The sequence below is a fragment of the Phyllobates terribilis genome, unplaced genomic scaffold, assembly GCF_046119375.1.
Source record: "Phyllobates terribilis strain yellow unplaced genomic scaffold, ASM4611937v1 Scaffold_2__4_contigs__length_985480577, whole genome shotgun sequence".
NCBI lineage: Eukaryota > Metazoa > Chordata > Amphibia > Anura > Dendrobatidae > Phyllobates > Phyllobates terribilis.
The window spans coordinates 942925407-942946680 of NW_027362762.1; the positions used below are offsets into that span (position 1 = coordinate 942925407).

The window sequence follows — 21274 nt, forward strand, 5'->3', positions numbered from 1 at the left end:
AATCAGCAGAGCGGGGTTTAAGTTTGGCGCCAATACTGCTGATTGGTCGCGGCCGGCGACCGCGACCAATCAGCAGAGCGGTGTTTAAATTTGGCACCAAAATCGCTGATTGGTCGTAGCCGGCCACCGCGACCAATCAGCAGAGCGGGATTTAAATTTGGCGCCAATAATGCTGATTGGTTGCGGCCAGGGACCGCGACCAATCAGCAGAGCGGTGTTTAAATTTTGCTCCAAAATCGTTGATTGGTTGCGGCCGGCCACCGTGACCAATCAGCAGAGCGGGGTTTAAATTTGGCGCCAAGAATGCTGATTGGTCGCGGCCGGCGACCGTGACCAATCAGCAGAGCGGTGTTTCAATTTAGCACCAAAATCGCTGATTGGTCGCGGCCGGCCACCGCGTCCAATCAGCAGAGCGGGGTTTAAATTTGGCGCCAATAATGCTGATTGGTCGCGGCCGGCAACCGCGACCAATCAGCAGAGCGGGGTTTAAATTTGGCGCCAATAATGCTGATTAGTCGCGGCCGGCAACCACGACCAATCAGCAGAGCGGGGTTTCAATTTGGCGCCAAAATCGCTGATTGGTTGCGGCAGGTGGTCGCGACCAATCAGCAGAGCGGTGTTTAAATTTGGCGCCAATAATGATGATTGGTCGCGGCCGGTGACCGCGACCAATCAGCAGAGCGGTGTTTCAATTTGGCACCAAAATCGCCGCTCCCTGGTCCTCCCTTGACACCCTAGCCGCATGGATGTCAGCGGCGCTGCCTGTGCGGCTGCTTCTGCTGCGAGAAGCCGTGAGATGAGCGGGTGCTCGCAGCAGAAGTATCCCGACCCGCAGCGCTGCTACCCGGTCCTCCCTTGACACCCTAGCCGCATGGAGGTCAGTGGCGCCGGCGGTCAGGGTCCTTCTGCTGCTAGCGGCCGGGAGATGAGCGCCTCGCGCCGGTCATCTCCCGACTGCATCGCCGCTAAGCTCCGTCCCGCAGATGAGCCGCTAACGGCCGCCATCTTTTTTCTGAAATCCCGCGTCGCTGATTGGCCGCTGCCGGACCAATCAGCAACGCGGGATTTCCTGGACAGACAGACAGACGGGATAAGACGATTATACATATAACTAAGGGCAGCACTATTTATAACAAGAGCATACACTATGTACTACGGAACTGTGCTATACATCTATATATATAATTGTCTTATCCCGTCTGTCTGTCTGTCTGTCTGTCTGTCTGTCCAGGAAATCCCGCGTCGCTCATTGGTCCGGCCGCTGTCTGTCCAGGAAATCCCGCGTCGCTTATTGGTCCGGCCGCGGCCAATCAGCGACGCGGGATTTCAGAAAAAAGATGGCGGCCCTTAGCGGCTCATCTGCCGGACGGAGGTCAGCGAGAGATGAGCGGCGCTAGCAGCAGAACTACCCCGGCCTGCGGCGCTGCTGACCTCCATGCGGCTAACGTCGGGAGATCAGCGGCTTGGCCCGGTGATCTCCCGACGGCAAGTGTGAACGGAGGACCGGGGAGCGGCGTCGCCAGTTGGGATGCTTCTGCTGCGAGCAGCCGATCATCTCCCAGCTGCTCGCAGCGGAAGTACCCGCACAGGCAGCGCCGCTCCCCGATCCTCACTAATACGACGCTGATTGTTTGCGGCCGCCGGCCGCGACCAATCAGCGATATGGGCGGCAAAATTAATCCCCGCTCTGCTGATTGGTCGCGGTGGCTAGCCGCGACCAATCAGCGATTTTGGTGCCAAATTGAAACACCACTCTGCTGATTGGTCGCGGTCGCCGGCCGCGACCAATCAGCATTATTGGCGACAAATTTAAACCCCGCTCTGCTGATTGGTCGCGGTAGCCGGCCGCGACCAATCAGCGATTTTGGTGCCAAATTGAAACACCGCTCTGCTGATTGGTCGTGGTCGCCGGCCGCGACCAATCAGCATTATTGGCGCCAAATTTAAACCCCGCTCTGCTGATTGGTTGCGCGGTGGCCAGCCGCGACAAATCAGCGATTTTGGCGCAAATTTTAAACAACGCTCTGCTGATTGGTCGCGGATGCCAGCCGCGACCAATCAGCGAGATTGGCGCCAAATTTAAACAACGCTCTGCTGATTGGTCGCGGCCACCAGCCGACCACGACCAGTGAGCGAGATTGGCGCCTAATTTGAACAACGCTCTGATCTCCCGACGGCAAGTGTGAACGGAGGACCGAGGAGCGGCGCCGCCGGTCGGGATGCTTCTGCTGCGAGCAGCCGCTCATCTCCCAGCTGCTCGCAGCGGAAGTTCCCGCACAGGCAGCGCCGCTCCCCGGTCCTCACTAATACGACGCTGATTGGTTGCGGCCACCGGCCGCGACCAATCAGCAGTATTACCGCCAAATTTAAACCCCGCTCTGCTGATTGGTCGCGGTCACCGGTCACGAATAATCACCATACTGTGTAATAAGGGGCATATATATATATATATATATATATATATATATATGTATATATATATATATGTATATATATCTGTAGCTTGGTTGCCTTAAAAGGAGGGGGGGCCCAGACACATTTCTTGGCCAGAAGCCTCAAGATGTGGCTGAGCAGGAGTTTCAGTTTTGTTTCCTTGAAATGATGAGCTCCCCCCTCCCACCCCTGTCTCCAGCCGCCGTCTATAAAGCTTCCGCACTCTCCCACCTCTATATTCGCCCTCAGACCCCGCTGCTGCCGGACTGACAGATGGAGATCACCACATCCGAGAGGTGAGACATCACACATATCCTATTATTTCTTGTATATGACGTTTCCAGGAATCGTATTTGTATAGATGCACGAGAGCATAAAATGGGTCATGCACAATTATTTACAGAATAGAAATATAAAAAATTTAAAAAGAGTCCTCAGTGGTTGGTACAGGGGTGGACCCTAAGTTTGAAGGGCCCCTGTGCAGGACATGTGTCTGGGCCCCCCTTTCCTTTCCCCTTCATCAAGCTATGAGGAAAGACATCACTTAAAAAATAATTAACTAATAACTATATATTAAAGGGAATCTGTCACCCCCTGGGACGTACAGTATATGACCTACTAATATGAGCATACAGGTGATAGAAATGTTAATCTAGTCCTATCTGAATGCCTCATACTAGTGGTCTTGTTGTTGTGAAATCGTCTTTTATATCTTTGGAAGAAATCCCCGCCTCCTTTCTTCGTTATAATAGTACCCCCCTCCCCTATGCGTCAGTGTCCTGTGACGTGCAGTTGCGGCGCCATAATCTCGCGCCTGCGCCCTGCACTCCCTCCACGATCCATGCCTCTGCCTCTCCTCAGTGAATCGCTGACACCTGCGCAGAAGATCATAGATGACACTAGTCAGTGATCTTCTGCGCAGGTGCCGGCAAGTCACTGCGACTTCCTCCCATAGAAGGGAGGATCATGGAAGGAGTGCAAGGCGCAGGCGCGGGATTACAGCGCAGCAACTGCAGGGGAGGGGGCTGGCATTATAATGAAGAGAGTAGGTGGGGATTCCTTACGGGGGCGGGGCAGATATAAAAGACGATTTCACAACAAGACCACTAATATGAGGCATACAGGTAGGACTAGATTAACCGTTCTCTTACCTGTACGCCCATATTAGTAGGTCCCGGGGGTGACAGATTCCCTTTAAATCATATACTGACCAGAAAGTCCTTCTCCCTATCTGAGCAACCTCTAGTGCAAATGTGTCACCCTTCCCACCGGCCTCCCTACCTCCTTGGGCCTCTCTACCGCCTGGGCCTCCCTATCCCTCTGGGCCTCCTTACCCTCTTGCCCCCTTTACACTACATGGCCCATGTGCGGCTGAACCTGCTACATATGTAATACAATGGGGAAAATAAGTATTTGATACACTGCCGATTTTGCAAGTTTTCCCACCTACAAAGAATGGAGAGGTCTGTAATTGTTATCGTAGGTATACTTAACCTGTGAGAGACGGAGTCTAAAAATAAAAACGAGAAAATCACATTTTGTGATTTTTATTTAATTAATTAGCATTTTATTGCATGAAATAAGTATTTGATACAATAGAAAAACAGAACTTAATATTTGGTCCAGAAATCTTTGTTTGCAATTACAGAGGTCAGATGTTTCCTGTAGTTCTTGACCAAGTTTGCACACACCGCTGGAGGGATTTTGGCCCACTCCTCCATACAGATCTTCTCCAGATCTTTCAGGTTTCGGGGCTGTTGCTAGGCAACATTGCGTTTCAGTTCCCTCCTAAGATTTTCTATTGGGTTCAGGTCTGGAGACGGGCTAGGTCACTCTCCCGGACCATGACATGCTTCTTACAGAGCCACTCCTTAGTTTCCCTGGCTGTGTGTTTCGGGTCATTGTCATGCTGGAAGACCCAGCCATGACCCATCTTCCTTACTGAGGGAAGGAGGTTGTTGGCCAAAATCTCACAATCCATGAATCCATCCATCCTCCCTTCAATAAGGTGCAGTCGTCCTGCCCCTTTGCAGAAAAGCACCCCCAAAGTATGATGTTTCCCCCACCATGGTTCATGGTTGGGACAGTATTCCTTGGGGTTGTACTCACCCTTTTTCTTCTTCCAAACACGGAGAGTGGAGTTGATACCAAAAAGTTCTATTTTGGTGTCATCTGACCACATGACCTTCTCCCATACCACCACTGGATCATCAAGATTGTCATTGGTGAACTTCAAATGAGCCTGGACATGTGCTGGCGTGAGCAGGGGGACCTTGCGTGGCCTGCAGGATTTTAATCCATGACGGAGTAGTGTGTTACTAATGGTAATGTTTGAGACTATGGCACCAGCTCTCTTCATGTCATTGACCAGGTCCCCCCGTGTAGTTCTGGATTGATTCCTGAGCTTTCTCAGAATCATCCTTAACCCACGAGGTGAGATTTTGCATGGAGCACAAGACTGAGGAAGATTGACAGTCATCTTGTGTTTCTTCCATTTTCTAACAATTCTGCTAACAGTTGTTGCCTTCTCACCAAGCTGCTTGCCTATTGTCCTGTAGCCCATCCCAGCCTTGTGCAGTTCTACAATTTTGTCCCTGGTGATCTTAGACAGCTCTTTGGTCTTGGCCATGGTGGAGAGGTTGGAGTGTGATTGATTGAGTGTGTGGACATGTGTCTTTTATACAGGTAATGAGTTCAAACAGGTGCAATTAATAGAGGTAATGAGTGCAGAGTAGGAGGGCTTCTTAAAGAAAAACTAACAGGTCTGTGAGAGACAGAATTCTTGCTGGTTGGTACTTGATCAAATACTTATTTCATGCAATAAAATGCTATTTAATTATGTAAAAATCATACAATGTGATTTTCTGGTTTCTATTGTTAGATTCTGTCTCTCACAGATGAAGTGACCTACGATAAAAATTACAGCCCTCTCCATTCTTTGTAGGTGGGAAAACTTGCAAAATTGGCAGCATATCAAATACTTATTTTCCCCACTGTATATCTGCCCCTTTCCAAAACACTAAATATATGTGTTTACTCGTCTCTTCCTGACCAAACTCGTTCAGGACGGCTGTCAATCAGTGCTACTGTGCGGTGGGAGCACTCCTATAGCAATGTGACTGACAGTCCGGCGAGCACTGGGTGGAGGAGACCAGGGACGAGATAATTTTTAAACACATACGTATAGTGTTTAGGGATAATACAAGCATCAGTATAAAGGCTATTAGGAGGCTGGATGTCCTTCATCCCCTGACAGCCCACCATACAATGTCTTGTGAATGTATTCACCCCCTTGGTTTTTTACCTGTTTTGTTACATTACAACCCGTGTTTGAATATTTTTGTAATCCGATGTGTCTGTGATGCATCAGCACTAAATAGTCTAAGTTGCTGAAGTGAGAAAACTATAGGCATAAATGTAAATTTATGGAATCAAATAACTAAAAATTGCCATGCGCATATTCATTCTCCCCTTTTGCAATGAAGCCCCTAAAAATTTCTGGTGCAAGCGATTTCCTTCATAAGTCCCATGCTTAGTGACTGGACGTCCACCTGTGTGCAATCTGAGTGTCACATGGTCTGTCAGTATATACACTTTACATTTCCTGAAAGGCCACAGAGGCTGCAACACCATTAACAAGAGGCTCCACTAACCAAACACCATGAAGACCAAGGAGATCTCCAAACAAGTCTGGGACAAAGTTGTTGAGAAATACAAGTCAGGGTTGGGCTATAAAAATATCCCAATCTCTCATGATCCCCCAGAGCACCATCAGATCCATTATCATCAAAAGGAAAGAACATGGAACCACAACAAAACTGCCAAGAGAGGGCGCCGATCAAAACTCTCAGCCCGGGCAAGGAGGGCATTAATCAGAGAGGCAGCACAGAGACCAAAAGTAACCCTGAAAGAGCTGTAGAGTTCCCAAGCAGAGACTGGAGTATCTGTTCATATGACCACAATAAGCTGTGCACTCCACAGAGGTGGCCTTCATGAAACAGTGGGCAGAAAAAAGGCTTTACTTACACACAAAAATTGTAAGGCTCGTTTTGAGTTTGCCAAAAGACATGTGGGAATCTCCTCAAATGTATGGAGGAAGGTGCTGTGGTCAGGTGAAACCAAAATTTAACTTTTTGGCCACCAAGGTAAACGCTATGTTTGGCGCCAAACCAACACAGCTCATCACCCAAAGAACAGGATCCCCACAGTGAAACATGGTGGTGGCAGCATCTTGCTATGGGGATGTTTTTTTGGCAGCAGGGATATGGAAAATCGTCTGAGTCGAGAGGAAGGTGGATGATGCAAAATACAGGGATATTCTTGAGCAAAACCTGTTTCAGTTTGTCAGTGATTTGAGACTGGGATAGAGGTTAACCTTCCAACACTTGAATGATTTAAGGGGAAATGTGCAAATGTTTTGGAGTGGCCTAGTCAAAGGCCAGATCTTAATCCAATGAAGTATCTGTGGTCAGACTTGAAGATTGCTGGTCACCAGAGGAAACCATCTAACTTGAAGGAGCTGGAGCAGTTTTGCCTTGAGGAATGGGCAAAAACCCCAGCGGCAAGAAGTGGTAAGCTCATAGAGACTTATCCAAAGTGACTTGCAGCTGTAATTGTCACAAAAGGAGTCTCTACAAAGTACTGACTTAAGGGGGTGAATAGTTATGCACACTGAAGTTTTCAGTTGTTTTGTCCTATTTGTTGTTTACTTCTCAGTAAAAAGAAAACCAAATGTTCACAGTTGAAGGCATGTTCTGTACATGAACTGATGCAAACCCTAATAAAAAACAGTGAAATTCCAGGTTGTGAGGTGGCAAAACACAAAAAATGCCAAGAGGATGATTCGCAAGCCACTGTATTTGCTGTCTTGATAATTGAGGATGTTTGACTTCGCCTTTTTCTATTTTTTTTAGCTTTGGCTTCAAAACTACATTAAAAACCTGATTGGAAAAATGCACCCATAACGTCGTATTTTCTCATCCTTATTATGGGCACAATTCCCGGACGGACATATGCCTATTATGTTGTCCCTTAGTCGAGCCGGGAGTTTCATCTGTAAAACGGATGAAAACATTTGCCCACAATTTTGTGAATTTTCCACAAAGATGTTTTCACAGATTGATGCCATTATTAGGACAGGCCATGAAAATGAGAATGATGGAGGTCAAACTCTTAATATCTTCTCCACTAATCCACTGACCAAACTCTTCATTGTTTACCATGAGCTCTGCACTTCAGGTAGTGGCTGTGCCATATTACAGCTCTGTCCCATTACAGCTGCGCCTAGTAAACCATCAAGAGGACATAATGCTGACTGGTGGGGCACAGCCCCTTCATTCAGCTGATTCGCAGGAGATCAGAGAACCTGATATTTCTGGCTTTTACTAAGTAAATTATAAAGTATAATTATAGAAAACAAAAGTAATTTTATGTTCTTTATATGTTTCATGCTTGCAGAATGTCAAACTACTTATATGACAGCTATGAGGAGAAGATCCGTCCGTGTATTGACCTAATTGACTCCTTGAGGTCACTCGGGGTGGAGAAGGATCTGGCGTTACCAGCAATCGCTGTGATTGGTGATCAGAGCTCTGGAAAAAGTTCTGTTCTGGAGGCTCTTTCTGGAATCACACTCCCCCGAGGCAGCGGTGAGCTTGAGTTTATTAATCTAGAACATAGGAATGAAGACAACATGGGCAACAACTTCCATGGACACTGCTTCATCTTTGTTGGCCTGTGCCACTCTACGCGCCATGTTAATACAAGGGGGAGTAATCTGGTGGGGTGTTTGATAGGAAAAGGAATATTCTTATTATTCTTATTTATAATAAACTTTGTAATTTTATAGAGTCTCCATAAGGCATCATTGTTTGGTGATATAGAAAGTTTGATAGAAACTTGGTAAAGTAGGATCTTCTAATCACCTTTCTTATAGTTTATTTTAGCACAGTGAAATGGTGAAACTTCTTGGAGGTCCAGGGCAGTAAAGGTTTACATACTTTCTTTAAAGTCCCCATACCTGATATCAACGGTTCAGCCAACAATCTAACGTGTATGGGAGCGCCACCCAACTGATTGTTACCAGAGATGTTGATCAGGCATGTCTGATTTTGGACTGCCGATTGTTCTGGTCTCCTGAGATGTCTGTTAGAGGCCTTCTCCTATAGAACACAGGAGAACTCAGCTGAATGAACCCTCTTGTGTATGGGAGAAATGACCGAGATGTCTGCCGGCCAAAGCATTGTTTGGCTGATAGCCATCTTATGTGTATGGCCGGCTTTACTCTCAGATTGCTCTCGGGAGGGTTCCATGGTACTTAGGGTCATGGACTATTGTCTGTTTTGCCACCTCCTAAATCTAGTCTCCATACTGAGGTTTGGTCAGGGCCCAGACTTTTCACTTAAAGACCAGCCTTTTTTTTTTTTTTACAGGTATTGTCACCCGGTGTCCATTAGAACTGAAGCTTATCAAAAGTAAAAGCGATTCTGAATGGAGGGGAAAAATCAGTTATTTAACATTCAATAAGGATCTGAAGAGTCCCATGGAGGTGGAAGAGGCAATCATAGAAGGTGAGTGGCATCAACCGTTATGTCCCTACAGAACCCCCATATATTGTCTAGGAGCTTGGTCCTACAAATGTTATGGGATGAGGGTTCTTTTCCATGTGTTCATTGGACAAGTCTTATTCATAAAAGATGTTCCTGGGTATTCAGGGAGATGTATTTTTTGAATTAATTTAATATTATTTTTCGCAATCTTAGAAGCTTCTGTGTTGCAGAAAAAAAAAAATCCATAACAAGACCCTTAAATTACAGTATACCTCATAGTAGTGATCTTCACATATAGCCTTCAGGGTTTGGCTGCAAAACCATTGGACCTTTCTTTGGGAAACATAGTCAAAAAAAAGTTGCTGGTCCTCTGGAACTTAGACTAAGTGGAAATTAAGCAAGCGGACATGTTTCCTCTGGTCACAATCAGCTTGTTGCCAACTTTATGTAGACTGGAAGCTAATGGTAGACATTAATTTATGCCATCAGTCTTTCTTCAGTATAATGAGTAATATGGCCAGGTCTCGACATTCGCTTGGAGATTCAGTAGTATCATCTGCTTCCAGGTGGTATTTGCTGTAGGAAAATTCTATTACTATTACCTTTGTACCGTTTTGAAGGTTGTTATGCTATTCTATCCAATTTTTTTTTAGCTCAGGATATAATGGCCGGTCAAGATTTTGGAATTAGTTCAGAGCTTATCAGCCTTGAGGTTGTCTCTCCTGAAGTTCCTGACCTGACTCTCATCGATCTCCCTGGAATTGCAAGAGTCCCCATGGGGAACCAACCAAAAGACATAGGGAATCAGGTAAGGCATCAAATCTTGAACACTTTTGGAAAAAAACTATTTATGAAAACACAATAGAAATTATTGTGTCAAATACAAATTTCATACCTTGTGGCTTGTCCAAACTACTGATATGAGAGCTACAGATTTCCACCACATATCTGTAATGTAAAAAAAATACATGTAGGTTTTTGAATTAGAAACACAATTTATGAAATTTATGCAAAATTAGAAGAAAAAAAAAGCTAGAGCTAACTACCCCAAGAGATGTCCTCAGGAATCGTTACCCAAATTAACTTCAAGGCCAATAAAAAAAATCTGAAATAAAACATTTTTTCTTGCAAACTATATGATTTCAGATCAAAAAGCTCATCAAGAAGTATATCGAAAAACAAGAAACCATCTGTTTGGTTGTTGTGCCCTGTAATGTTGACATTGCGACAACTGAAGCCCTTGAGATGGCACGAGAGGTGGACCCAAGTGGAGAAAGAACTTTAGGTGAGATTCTTATCATGTAGCAGCTCATTAATAGGGCACAGTTATACGCTACAAAGACAACCCATGTGGGTGTCCACTGGAAAGAGGGATCCTAACTTAGGTTGGCCCCAGTCACTCTTCTATTGGTGATGGCCAAACTTTTTACACAGGACTTAGAAAATAAGACGAGGGGAAGCAATCATGAAGATTACGGAATTCAATCCTGGTTTGACATGGAGGGTAATGAACAGTTAAAGGCATTGTCCTCTACTTTGATATTGATAACCCTACTGTAGATATGCCATCCAAGGTGATGAGCAAATAAATTTACAGGAGCCCGGTCCAGTGGCCAGGTCAGTATTCGATGACGCAATTCAGGGTAATTCAAAGGATAGATCATTAATAGCAAAGTGGTGGGCTTCTCGTAGATGGTGGTTATGTGGTGGTGAGAACCAGCACCAAGCGGGATATATATTTTGATTTTTACTATGTAACTCTATAGGGCAAGTTCTTTTGTACACCTCCACTGATCATCAGCACCTACAAGATGTCTATAGTTCAAGATGGTGATCAAACAAAAGAACCTGATGTCAATAAGAAAGGTTTTAAAATCGCAATGTGTAGACAAGGTCAATGGTCTCCAGTGATGATCCAAAAAGTCTTTTATGTTTGTTTGTTTTTATGACTGCAGGAATCCTAACTAAGCCTGACTTAATTGACAAGGGAACAGAGGAGAATATTATCAACGTAGTAAACAACAATGCCATCTACCTAAAGAAAGGCTACATAATAGTGAAATGTCGGGGGCAGCAAGAAATCCAGGACAAGCTGTCACTGAAAGATGCCATTGAGAAGGAGAAGAACTTTTTCAATGACCATAAGTTTTTTGGGTAAGATATTAAACAAGAGGGTAAATTACCAACATTTACAAAAATGTCCATTTATAAAGGATAGGCAACCTACAGTAATGTAACGATGGTCGCTACCAGAACCAATCCAAATGTCAACCATAATGAGAGAGACATAAGAACAGTTAAAGAGGTTTCCCGATTTTATATAGGAAAATGTTTCACCACTGTATGAATGAAAAGTTCTACCAACTTGTTCTTTAAAATGATATTTCATCTACCTGTCTCAAACCATGGTACTTTAGGGTGAAATGCAGCAAATTTATTAGGAGGTGCAAGTTAATAAATTCCATGGCAAATTTCAGCCTTCCCTGGGGGGAAAACACACTGCACTGGCCCAGGATTTGAGGCTCACCATGAACCTGTTACCTCTACTGGCCAAATAAAGGTGGATAATATACATACTGTATAATATACATTTCCTGTTGTCAGAATAGAGATAGAACCACTTGTGTTTAGATATGAACAAGTCTTTTAAAATTCTCCAGATTCACAGAATTTCCCCCAAAATTTGATACACTCATGAATTGATATAAATAAAAAGTACTTTAACCCCTTTACCCCCTAGGGTGGTTTGCACGTTAATGACCAGGCCAATTTTTACAATTCTGACCACTGTCACTTTATGAGGTAATTACTCTGGAACGCTTCAACGGATCCCCCTGATTCTGAGAATGTTTTTTCGTGACATTTTGTACTTCATGATAGTGGTAAAATTTCTTCGATATCACTTGCGTTTATTTGTGAAAAAAATGGAAATTTGGCAAAAATTTTGAAAATTTTGCAATTTTCAAAATTTTAATTTTTATGCCCTTAAATCAGAGAGATATGTCACACAAAATAGTTAATAAATAACATCTCCCACATGTCTACTTTACATCAGCACAATTTTGGAACCAAAATTTTTTTTTGTTAGGGAGCTATAAGGGTTAAAAGTTGACCAGCGATTTCTCATTTTTCCAACAAAATTTACAAAACCATTTTTTTAGGGACCACATCACATTTGAAGTCACTTTGAGAGGTCTTTATGACAGAAAACACCCAAAAGTGACACCATTCTAAAAACTGCACCCCTCAAGGTGCTCAAAACCACATTCAACAACTTTATTAACCCTTCAGGTGCGTCACAGGAATTTTTGGAATGTGGAAGAAAAAAATTAACATTTAACTTTTTTCACAAAAATGTTACTTTAGACCCAATTTTTTTTTATTTTCGCAGGGGTAACAAGAAAAAATGGACCCCCAAATTTGTTGTGCAATTTCCCCTGGGCACGCAGATACCCCATATGTGGTGAAAAACCTCTGTTTGGACGCACGGCAGGGCTCGGAAGGGAAGGAGCGCCATTTGACTTTTTGATTGTAAAATTTGCTTGAATAATTAGCGGACGCCATGTTGCGTTTGGAGAGCCCCTGTGTGCCTAAACATTGGAGCTCCCCCACAAGTGACCCCATTTTAGAAACTAGACCCCCCCAAGGCACCTATCTAGATGCATAGCGAGCACTTGGAACCCCCAGGTGCTTCACAAATTGATTCGTAAAAATGAAAAAGTGGAAAAAAAAACACTTTTTTATTTTTACGGATTAATTTGTGAAGCATCTGGGGGTCTAAAGTGCTCACTATGCATCTAGATAGGTGCCTTGGGGGGTCTGATTGCCGGAAACAGTGAGAAATGCTGTGATTGGCTGTTCAGAATTGAACAGCCAATCACAGCGATCGTGGGTGGGAAGGGGCGACACCCGCCCAGATGCCGTCACCATCTACCCTAAGGTAAGATGGCACCGGAATTTTAATGCTGTCACCGCGACTTCGGTCGCGGTGCCGAATTAAAGATAGGGCGTATTAATACGTATCTGGTCCATAAGGCCCAGGGCACAGATACGTATTAATACGCCCTATGTCATAAAGGGGTTAAAGCCTGTTGCTGTGAAAAATATGATGTTATTCTCTTTTCCTCACACCTTAATTTTCTTTACTGTTCTCCTATTAAACACTATCTGTACAGTTTCTTCAGTGTTTTATGGCTTTCTCTCCCTATCTCTACTGCTGACCTATCAGATGTGCGCTCTTACACTGTTCAGATTTACCTCAATATGGCTGCTGCATTCCCTGCTTTTGCTTTTCTACAGGCTATTATATTTGCTCTTCATTGGCTGTGCTATACCATGTAATGTGATACAGTAGGAGGATGTCCTTCCAAAGTCATGTCATCCTTATTTGACTGATGCAATTTTCGGCAATGTGCATAATGGCAGCAACTATTTTAGGAAATTCAAAGAAAGCAAATCAGAAATTATTTGAAATCGCTGGGTTCAATGAGCTCCTAACATTCAACACAAGTTTGTTTCTCATAAAATTGATTCGATCCATCTGTACACTTGTTGTAATAAAAAAATGTGATGCAAATCTAGTAGTTAGTAAACACCGAATACATTTTTAATAACACATGTACACTTTAACCAGCATCACAAACACAGGTGTACACTTACATATACACAGTGACACTGTGGCAGTGTGTATTGGTAGCCTCGATTTTACAAATATGCATGCATGTAGGAACTCCCTCTTACTAAACTCTCCCCTCTCCAATCCTTCCTGAATGCAGCAGCCAGGATCATATTCCTTTCCAACCGCTACACCGATGCCTCTACCCTGTGCCAGTCCTTGCACTGGTTACCATCCACTACAGAGTTCAATATAAACTTATTACTCTCACCCACAAAGCTCTCCATGCTTCAGCACCGCCCTAATCTCCTCCCTCGTCTCAGTCTACCACCCTACCCGTGCTCTCCGTACTGCTAATGACCTAAGACTAACATCCTCTATAATCCAAGCCTTCCACTCCCATCTCCAAGACTTCTCAAGTGCTGCTCCAATTCTTTGGAATGCACTGCTCAGGACAATTTAATTTCCAATACCCACAGTTTTAAGTGTGGCCTAAAAACACATTTCTTTAGACTGGTTTATTTCCTCACCTCACTTATCTAACTACCCCAGTTTTGCCCATAGAAATATTCTTTAAAATCAGGACTCTCGTAGCATCTGCTCACACCCTTAATGCACTTAATAGCCCTCTGTGTCTGTACTGTACACATTCTGGCTGGTGACCGATTCATGCAGCGTTATGTATATACCCTATTTATTATATTATGGCCGGACCGTACAATGCAAACATTTTTTACCATTTACCTTTCGTGTCTCCCCTATTTCATCATAGATTGTAGCTTGCGAGCAGAAGAACCCTCTCTCCTCTTGGTATCTGAGTTATATGATTATTATTATTCTGTAATGTCTTTATTGTCTGTACAAGACCCCTCTAAAATGTAAAGTGCTGCGGAATATGTTGGTGGTGTAGAAATAAAAATTATTATTATTACATACACAAATAGATACACTTTTACAAATGCATACATTACACACACATACATTTTTACAAGTAGGTACCCTTTTACATATACATACAGTGGCATGTAAAAGTTTGGGCACCCCTGGTCAAAATTACTGTTATTGTGAACAGTTAAGCAAGTTGAAGATGAAATGATCTCTAAAAGGCCTAAAGTTACAGGTGACACATTTCCTTTGTATTTTAGCCCAAAAAAAAATATTTTCATCTTTTAAATTTTAAAAATTACAAAAAGGAAAATGGGCTGATGCAAAAGTTTGGGCACCCTGCATGGTTAGTACCTAGTAGCGCCCCCTTTTGAAAGTATCACAGCTTTTAAATGCTTTTTGTAGACAGACAAGAGTCTTAAATCTTGCTTGAGGGATTTTCATTCATTCTTTCTTGGATAATTCTTCCAGTTCTGTGAAATTCCTGGGTCGTCTTGCATGTACTTCTATTTTGAGGTCTAGCCACAGATTTTCAATGATATTCAGATCAGGGACTGTGAGGGCCATTGTATAACCTTCAGCTTGCGCCTTTTGAGGTCGTCTATTGTGGATTTTGAGAGTGTTTAGGATCATTATTCATTTGTAGAAGCCATCCTCTTTTCAACTTCAGCTTTTTTACAGATGGTATTATGTTTGCATCAAGGATTTGTTGAAATTTCATTGAATCCAATCTTCCCTTTACCAGTGAAATGTTCCCCGTGCCATTGGCTGCAACACAACCCCAAAGCATGATTGATCCACCCCCATGCTTAATGGTTGGCTAGATGTTCTTTCCCTGAAAGTCTGTGCCCTTTTTTCTCCATGCATACCTTTGATCATTGTGGCCAAACAGTTCTATTTTAACCTCATTGGTCCACAGAATTTGTTTAAAAAATACATCAGGCTTGTTTAGATGTTCTTTTGCATACTTCTGATGCTGAATTTTATGGTCAGGACGTAGGAGAGGTTTTCTTCTGATGACTCTTCCATAAAGGCCATATTTGTGCAGGTGTCTCTGAACAGTAGAACAATGTACCACAACTCCAGAGTCTGCTAAATCTTTCTGAAGGTCTTTTGCAGTCAAGCTGGGGTTCTGATTTGCCTCCCTAGCAATCCTATGAGCAGCTCTCACTGAAAATTTGCTTGGTCTTCCAGACCTTATCTTGACCTTCACTGTTTCTGGTAACTGCCATTTCTTACTTACATTTCAAAATGAGGAAAGGGCAACTTGAAAACGCATTGCTATCTTCTTATAGCCTTATCCTGCTTTGTGGGCCTCCATCATTTTCATTTTCAGAGTGCTAAACAGCTGCTTAGAAGAGCCCATGGCTGCTTATTTTTGGCACAAGGTTAGAGGAGGCTGGGGTTTTATAAATTTGCATTACCTGGCCTTTCCTAACGATGATGAACAAGCCACAACCCTAACAGGCTAATTACGGTCTGAAACCTCGGTCAAAGTCATCTGAGTATGCAAATTTTCAAGGGTGCACAAACTTTTGCATTAGCCCATTTTCCTTTTGTAATTTTTAAAATGTAAAAAATGACTATATATACAGTACAGACCAAAAGTTTGGACACACCTTCTCATTTAAAGATTTTTCTGTATTTTCATGACTATGAAAACTGCACATTCACACTGAAGGCATCAAAACTATGAATTAACACATGTGGAATTATATACTTAACAAAAAAGTGTGAAACAACTGAAAATATGTCTTATATTCTAGGTTCTTCAAAGTAGATACCTTTTGCTTTGATGACTGCTTTGAACACTCATGGCATTCTCTTGATGAGCTTCAAGAGGTGGTCACCGGAAATGGTTTTCACTTCACAGGTGTCCCCTGTCAGGTTTAATAAGTGGGATTTCTTGTCTTATAAATGGGGTTGGGACCATTAGTTGTGTTGTGCAGAAGTCTGGTGGATACACAGCTGATAGTCCTACTGAATAGACTGTTAGAATTTGTATTATGGCAAGAAAAAAAGCAGCTAAGTAAAGAAAAACGAGTGGCCATCATTACTTTAAGAAATGAAGGTCAGTCAGTGCAAAAAATTGGGAAAACTTTGAAAGTGTCCCCAAGTGCAGTTGCAAAAACCATCAAGCGCTACAAAGAAACTGGCTCACATGAGGATCGCCCCAGGAAAGGAAGACCAAGAGTCACCTCTGCTTCTGAGGATAAGTTTATCCGAGTCACCAGTCTCAGAAATCGCAGGTTAACAGCAGCTCAGATTAGAGACCAGGTCAATGCCACAAAGGGTTCTAGCAGCAGACACATCTCTTCAACAACTGTTAAGAGGAGACTTTGTGCAGCAGGCTTTCATGGTAAAATAGCAGCTAGGAAACCACTGCTAAGGACAGGCAACGAGCAGAAGAGACTTGTTTGGGCTAAAGAACACAAGGAATGAACATTAGACCAGTGGAAATCTGTGCTTTGGTCTGATGAGTCCAAATTTGAGATCTTTGGTTCCAACCACCGTGTCTTTGTGCGACGCAGTAAAGGTGAACGGATGGACTCTACATGCCTGGTTCCCACCGTGAAGCATGGAGGATGAGTTGTGATGGTGTGGGGGTGCTTTGCTGGTGACACTATTGGGGATTTATTCAAAATTGAAAGCATACTGAACCAGCATGGCTACCACAGCATCTTGCAGTGGCATGCTATTCCATCCAGTTTGCGTTTAGTTGGACCATCATTTATTTTTCAACAGGACAATGACCCCAAACACACCTCCAGGCTGTGTAAGGGCTATTTGACCCAGAAGGAGAGTGATGGGGTGCTACGCCAGATGACCTGGCCTCCACAGTCACCAGACCTGAACCCAATCGAGATGGTTTGGAGTGAGCTGGACCGCAGAGTGAAGGCAAAAGGGCCAACAAGTGCTAAGCATCTCTGGGAACTCCTTCAAGATTGTTGGAAGACCATTTCCTTTGACTACCTCTTGAAGCTCATCAAGAGAATTCCAAGAGTGTGAAAATCAGTCATCAAAGCAAAAGGTGGCTACTTTTCAGAACCTAGAATATAAGACATATTTTCAGTTGTTTCACACTGTTTTGTTAAGTATATAATTCCACTTGTGTTAATTCATAGTTTTGATGCCTTCAGTGTGAATGTACAATTTTCATACTCATGAAAATTAAGAGAAATCTTTAAATGAGAAGTTGTGTCCAAACTTTTGGTCTGTACTGTATATATATATTTTGTGTGCCAAAAATACAAAGGAAATGTGTCATCTTTAACTTTAGGCCTTTTAGAGATCATTTCATCTTCAACTTCCTTAACTGTTCACAATAACAGTCATTTTGACCAAGGATGCCCAAACTTTTACGTGTCACCGTACACAAGTAGGCACCCTTTTACACATACATATGCAAATAGTTACACTTTTACACATATTGGACATACAAGCAATCAGTTATCACCGCAAATTAGGTCAGGGAGTTAATATCTGTTTTTCTCCTTCTTCAAAGGGTGCAACAAACAATTTGCTGGCTTCAGTATGTTATCTGGAAAATAAAGATGAAAGACCAGCACTTCATTTTAACCTTCCTTTATTGGTATACTGCACATTAAAATATTTCATTTTCATTTTACTCATTTTGAATGTTACTGCTCTTAAAACTCGCCGGTCCTGCTCTCAGATGAGAAGTGGTTATAATTGTTTGAAGTTTAGACAATCCTGTGCGAGGGAACCTGCCTGGATTCCAGACTGATACATCTCTGCAGCATCTATATGGTGTTTACATTTAATACCGCTGATCATGAACTCATTTCAATCTCTACAGTGACCTCATGTATGAAGAGAAGGCCACCATCCCATTTCTAGCTCAACGACTCACGTCAGAACTTGTGGAGAACATCAGTGTAAGTCATGAAAATATCATGATCGTGTTCTTGTGAACAAATTATTTGTCTTAGAAGGAGAATCAAGTAATAGTGGTTACAACTAAAACCGGACATTGCAAAAAAAAAAAAAGTAGTGATAAATTTCCACTGTGGTGGTGTCACGATTCCACTTATCGGTGTGTCTGGAAGCAGTCCTCTTCCTCTCTGAAGAGACAATTTGCATATTTCCCAAAGAAGCATTGCGGCTTTAAAAGTCTCCTCACTTGACATGCTTAACATGTCACTCTCTGCAAGGAGAAATGTTACCTCTTGGATACCCGTCTGATGCCTCTCACCCAGCCAAACCAGAACTCACTTTGTACTGATGAGGGGCAGTACCCTGAAACACAGTATCTGCAAATTGAGTTTCTGGTTCTGGTTTATATCCTAAGTCATGTGATAAGGCTCGTTAAAGGGTCACTATTGACTTTTAGGATTGCTACTTCCTGTAGGTGGCTCTAGAGTTCTAGTCCTCTTTCTCTCTGAAGAGACAATTTGCATATTTCCCAGAGGAGCTTTGCAGCTTTAAAAGTCTCCTCACTTGACATGCTTAACATGTCACTCTCGGCAAGGAGAAATGTTACCCCTTGGATACTGGAAGCAGTGAGTGACAGTTCAGCGGTCCAATCTAAGACAGGGGCATTCTGAGCTGTCGGTATGGTGATAGACAGCTCAGCCGTCTATTCAAAAGCTGGGAGTCCTGAGCTGTCACTGTGTTGAGTGACAGTTCAGCCATCCAATCAGGTCCAGGGAGTGCCGGGGCTTCCTCCATGTGTCTGCTATTCTAGTGATTACCTGGCTATTTAGCTGGCTCTCTGCCTCCAATTAGTGCCAGATGTAGCTTAGATCAAATGGTGGGCTCTTGCTCTGTTCTCTATCTTCCTGTATTTGATCTTTGATGCCCGACCTTGGACCTTGCCTTTGACCATCCGCTTGCCTTGCCCTTTTGTCTTGACCTTCCCGGAGTTCTGACCTTGGACTGTGACCTGACCACACATTTGCCTTACCCCTTTGCATAATGATGAGCCCTCTTGGTATCTGATCCCGGATCTCTTGAATACCCAGCCTCACGGCTTGTCTGTGAGTAGTGACTAGCATCATAGGTGGCACTGCAGAGAAATTGTACACTTGCTGCTGTCAATTTTCCCACAGATTACTGCTATTTGCTGGGGTCCCAATAGTGTGCTTTGTTGGGAAAGATGGCGCAAGGCAAGTTTTGACTGCACATCTTAAATCAGGTAAATTAGTCCTTGTCACTCCCCTCATTATCTTGCTTTTGCAATGTGATGCCCGACAGATTATTTTGCAGGGGCTGAAAGAATAAAGGGGCTAGACGCAGGGCAGCACAATGATGGTGGCATTTTATCCAATACAGATTTCTTTCTTTCAGAGGTCACTTCCTTCACTCGATGATCAGATAAAAAGTAAACTCCAGATTACAAAAGACGAGCTGGAGAAGAGTGGAAAAGGAGTCCCCGAGGATGAGTGCGAGAGACTGTCCTTCCTGGTGGAGGTAAATGATTCATATTCATTGAACAACCAATTGTTCTAAAACGTAATATTTTGCTGTGTACATTTCTTACCATTTTCACTACTTCTCAGTGCTATCAATGAATGGGAACAGTAATGTTTACATCCACAGGATGAAAATCCAGATAGACCTTATACTTCTCACATCTTTACAAATATTTCTAGTCTAGACAGTCCTCTGTGAGCTACATACAACAGCCCCCCTTTCAAACAAAACACATGCTTTTCAGTGAGACCATGCACCTTATGGACAAGCAACTGAAAGTGTGTAAAGTGAGTTGAATTTGCTAAGCGTGGGTCTAGATGAGCAGATCGGACTGGATATATGGGATGGCACAAGGAACAGCAGAGCTGGGTATGCAGGTTGGCACCTGGAGCAGCATGGAACAATGATGCAGGATAAGCTGAGTGGCCCATGGAGCAGTAAAGCTGGATATGAACAGTAAAGATGTTTTTTCTGCATGGCATGTGGGAACTGCAAAGCAGACAGGCACCTTGGAAAAGCAGAGCAAAGTGTGCAAACAACCATTTTTCCATTGCAGAGTAAAGTGTGCAGACAGGCACCTTGGAACAGCAGAGCTGAGTTTGAACACATTCACTTTGGAACAGCACAACAGACAGGCACCTTGGAAAAGCAGAGCAAAGTGTGCAGACAGTCACTTTTGCACAGCAGAGCAAAGTGTGCAGACAGGCGCCTTGGAACAGCAGAGCTGAGTTTGAGGACATTCACTTTTGAACAGCACAGCCGCATATGTAGACAGGCACTTTTTGACAGCAAGGCCAAGTGTGCAAAAATCAGTTCGTTTGGAAGGCACACTTTGGAGCTTATCTAGCACAGCCGAGTAATTAAACAGGGCACACAAGAGTGCAAAAATGTGATAGCCAGTGTGGACACTGCACTACTTGAATCCTCCCTGCCACCTGAGCAGGTCTATAATGCCATTTCACATCAAAGGATAGTGGTTTTATTCGGATTATCATTGCAACCCAGTGCGAACTGCAGCAGATGAAGCCTTCTGCTGGGGAAGGAGTAAGCAGAGCCTGAAGCTGGAGCCAGGGTAAATAAGTAACAATAAATATGGCGCAAGTCATCAAAGACAGTTTAATAGTGCAAAGTACACCAGAATTGGCACATTTAGCTTGATAAATATACCCCAAAGTGTTCTGCCTAGTTCCGTAGTGAGGGGAAGGAGCGTGACTCTGGAACTCTCTTTTGATTTTCTTTTAACCCGTTTATCATACCGGTTCCTTTAGGCCCTGCACCAGGCGTACATCATACTTTGTCTCAATTTTTCCCTGTGTTTAAATTTAAATTGGAGTCCATTACTCTAGAACTTAGATAG

At 43.4% G+C, this 21274-nt stretch overlaps 1 protein-coding gene across 1 annotated transcript in view; it reads left to right on the plus strand.

Moving 5' to 3' along the window:
• The first annotated feature begins 2603 nt into the window (after positions 1-2603).
• LOC141253082 (interferon-induced GTP-binding protein Mx-like) overlaps positions 2604-21274 on the plus strand; it is a 57012-nt gene continuing 38341 nt past the window's right edge. Inside the window, exons 1-8 of the mRNA XM_073670837.1 lie at positions 2604-2729; positions 7891-8081; positions 8865-9002; positions 9635-9789; positions 10128-10266; positions 10937-11135; positions 18302-18380; positions 19792-19914. Of these exons, the coding sequence (XP_073526938.1) occupies positions 2707-2729; positions 7891-8081; positions 8865-9002; positions 9635-9789; positions 10128-10266; positions 10937-11135; positions 18302-18380; positions 19792-19914 (1047 nt within the window). The 5' untranslated portion in view covers positions 2604-2706. The remainder of the gene's footprint in view (positions 2730-7890; positions 8082-8864; positions 9003-9634; positions 9790-10127; positions 10267-10936; positions 11136-18301; positions 18381-19791; positions 19915-21274) is intronic.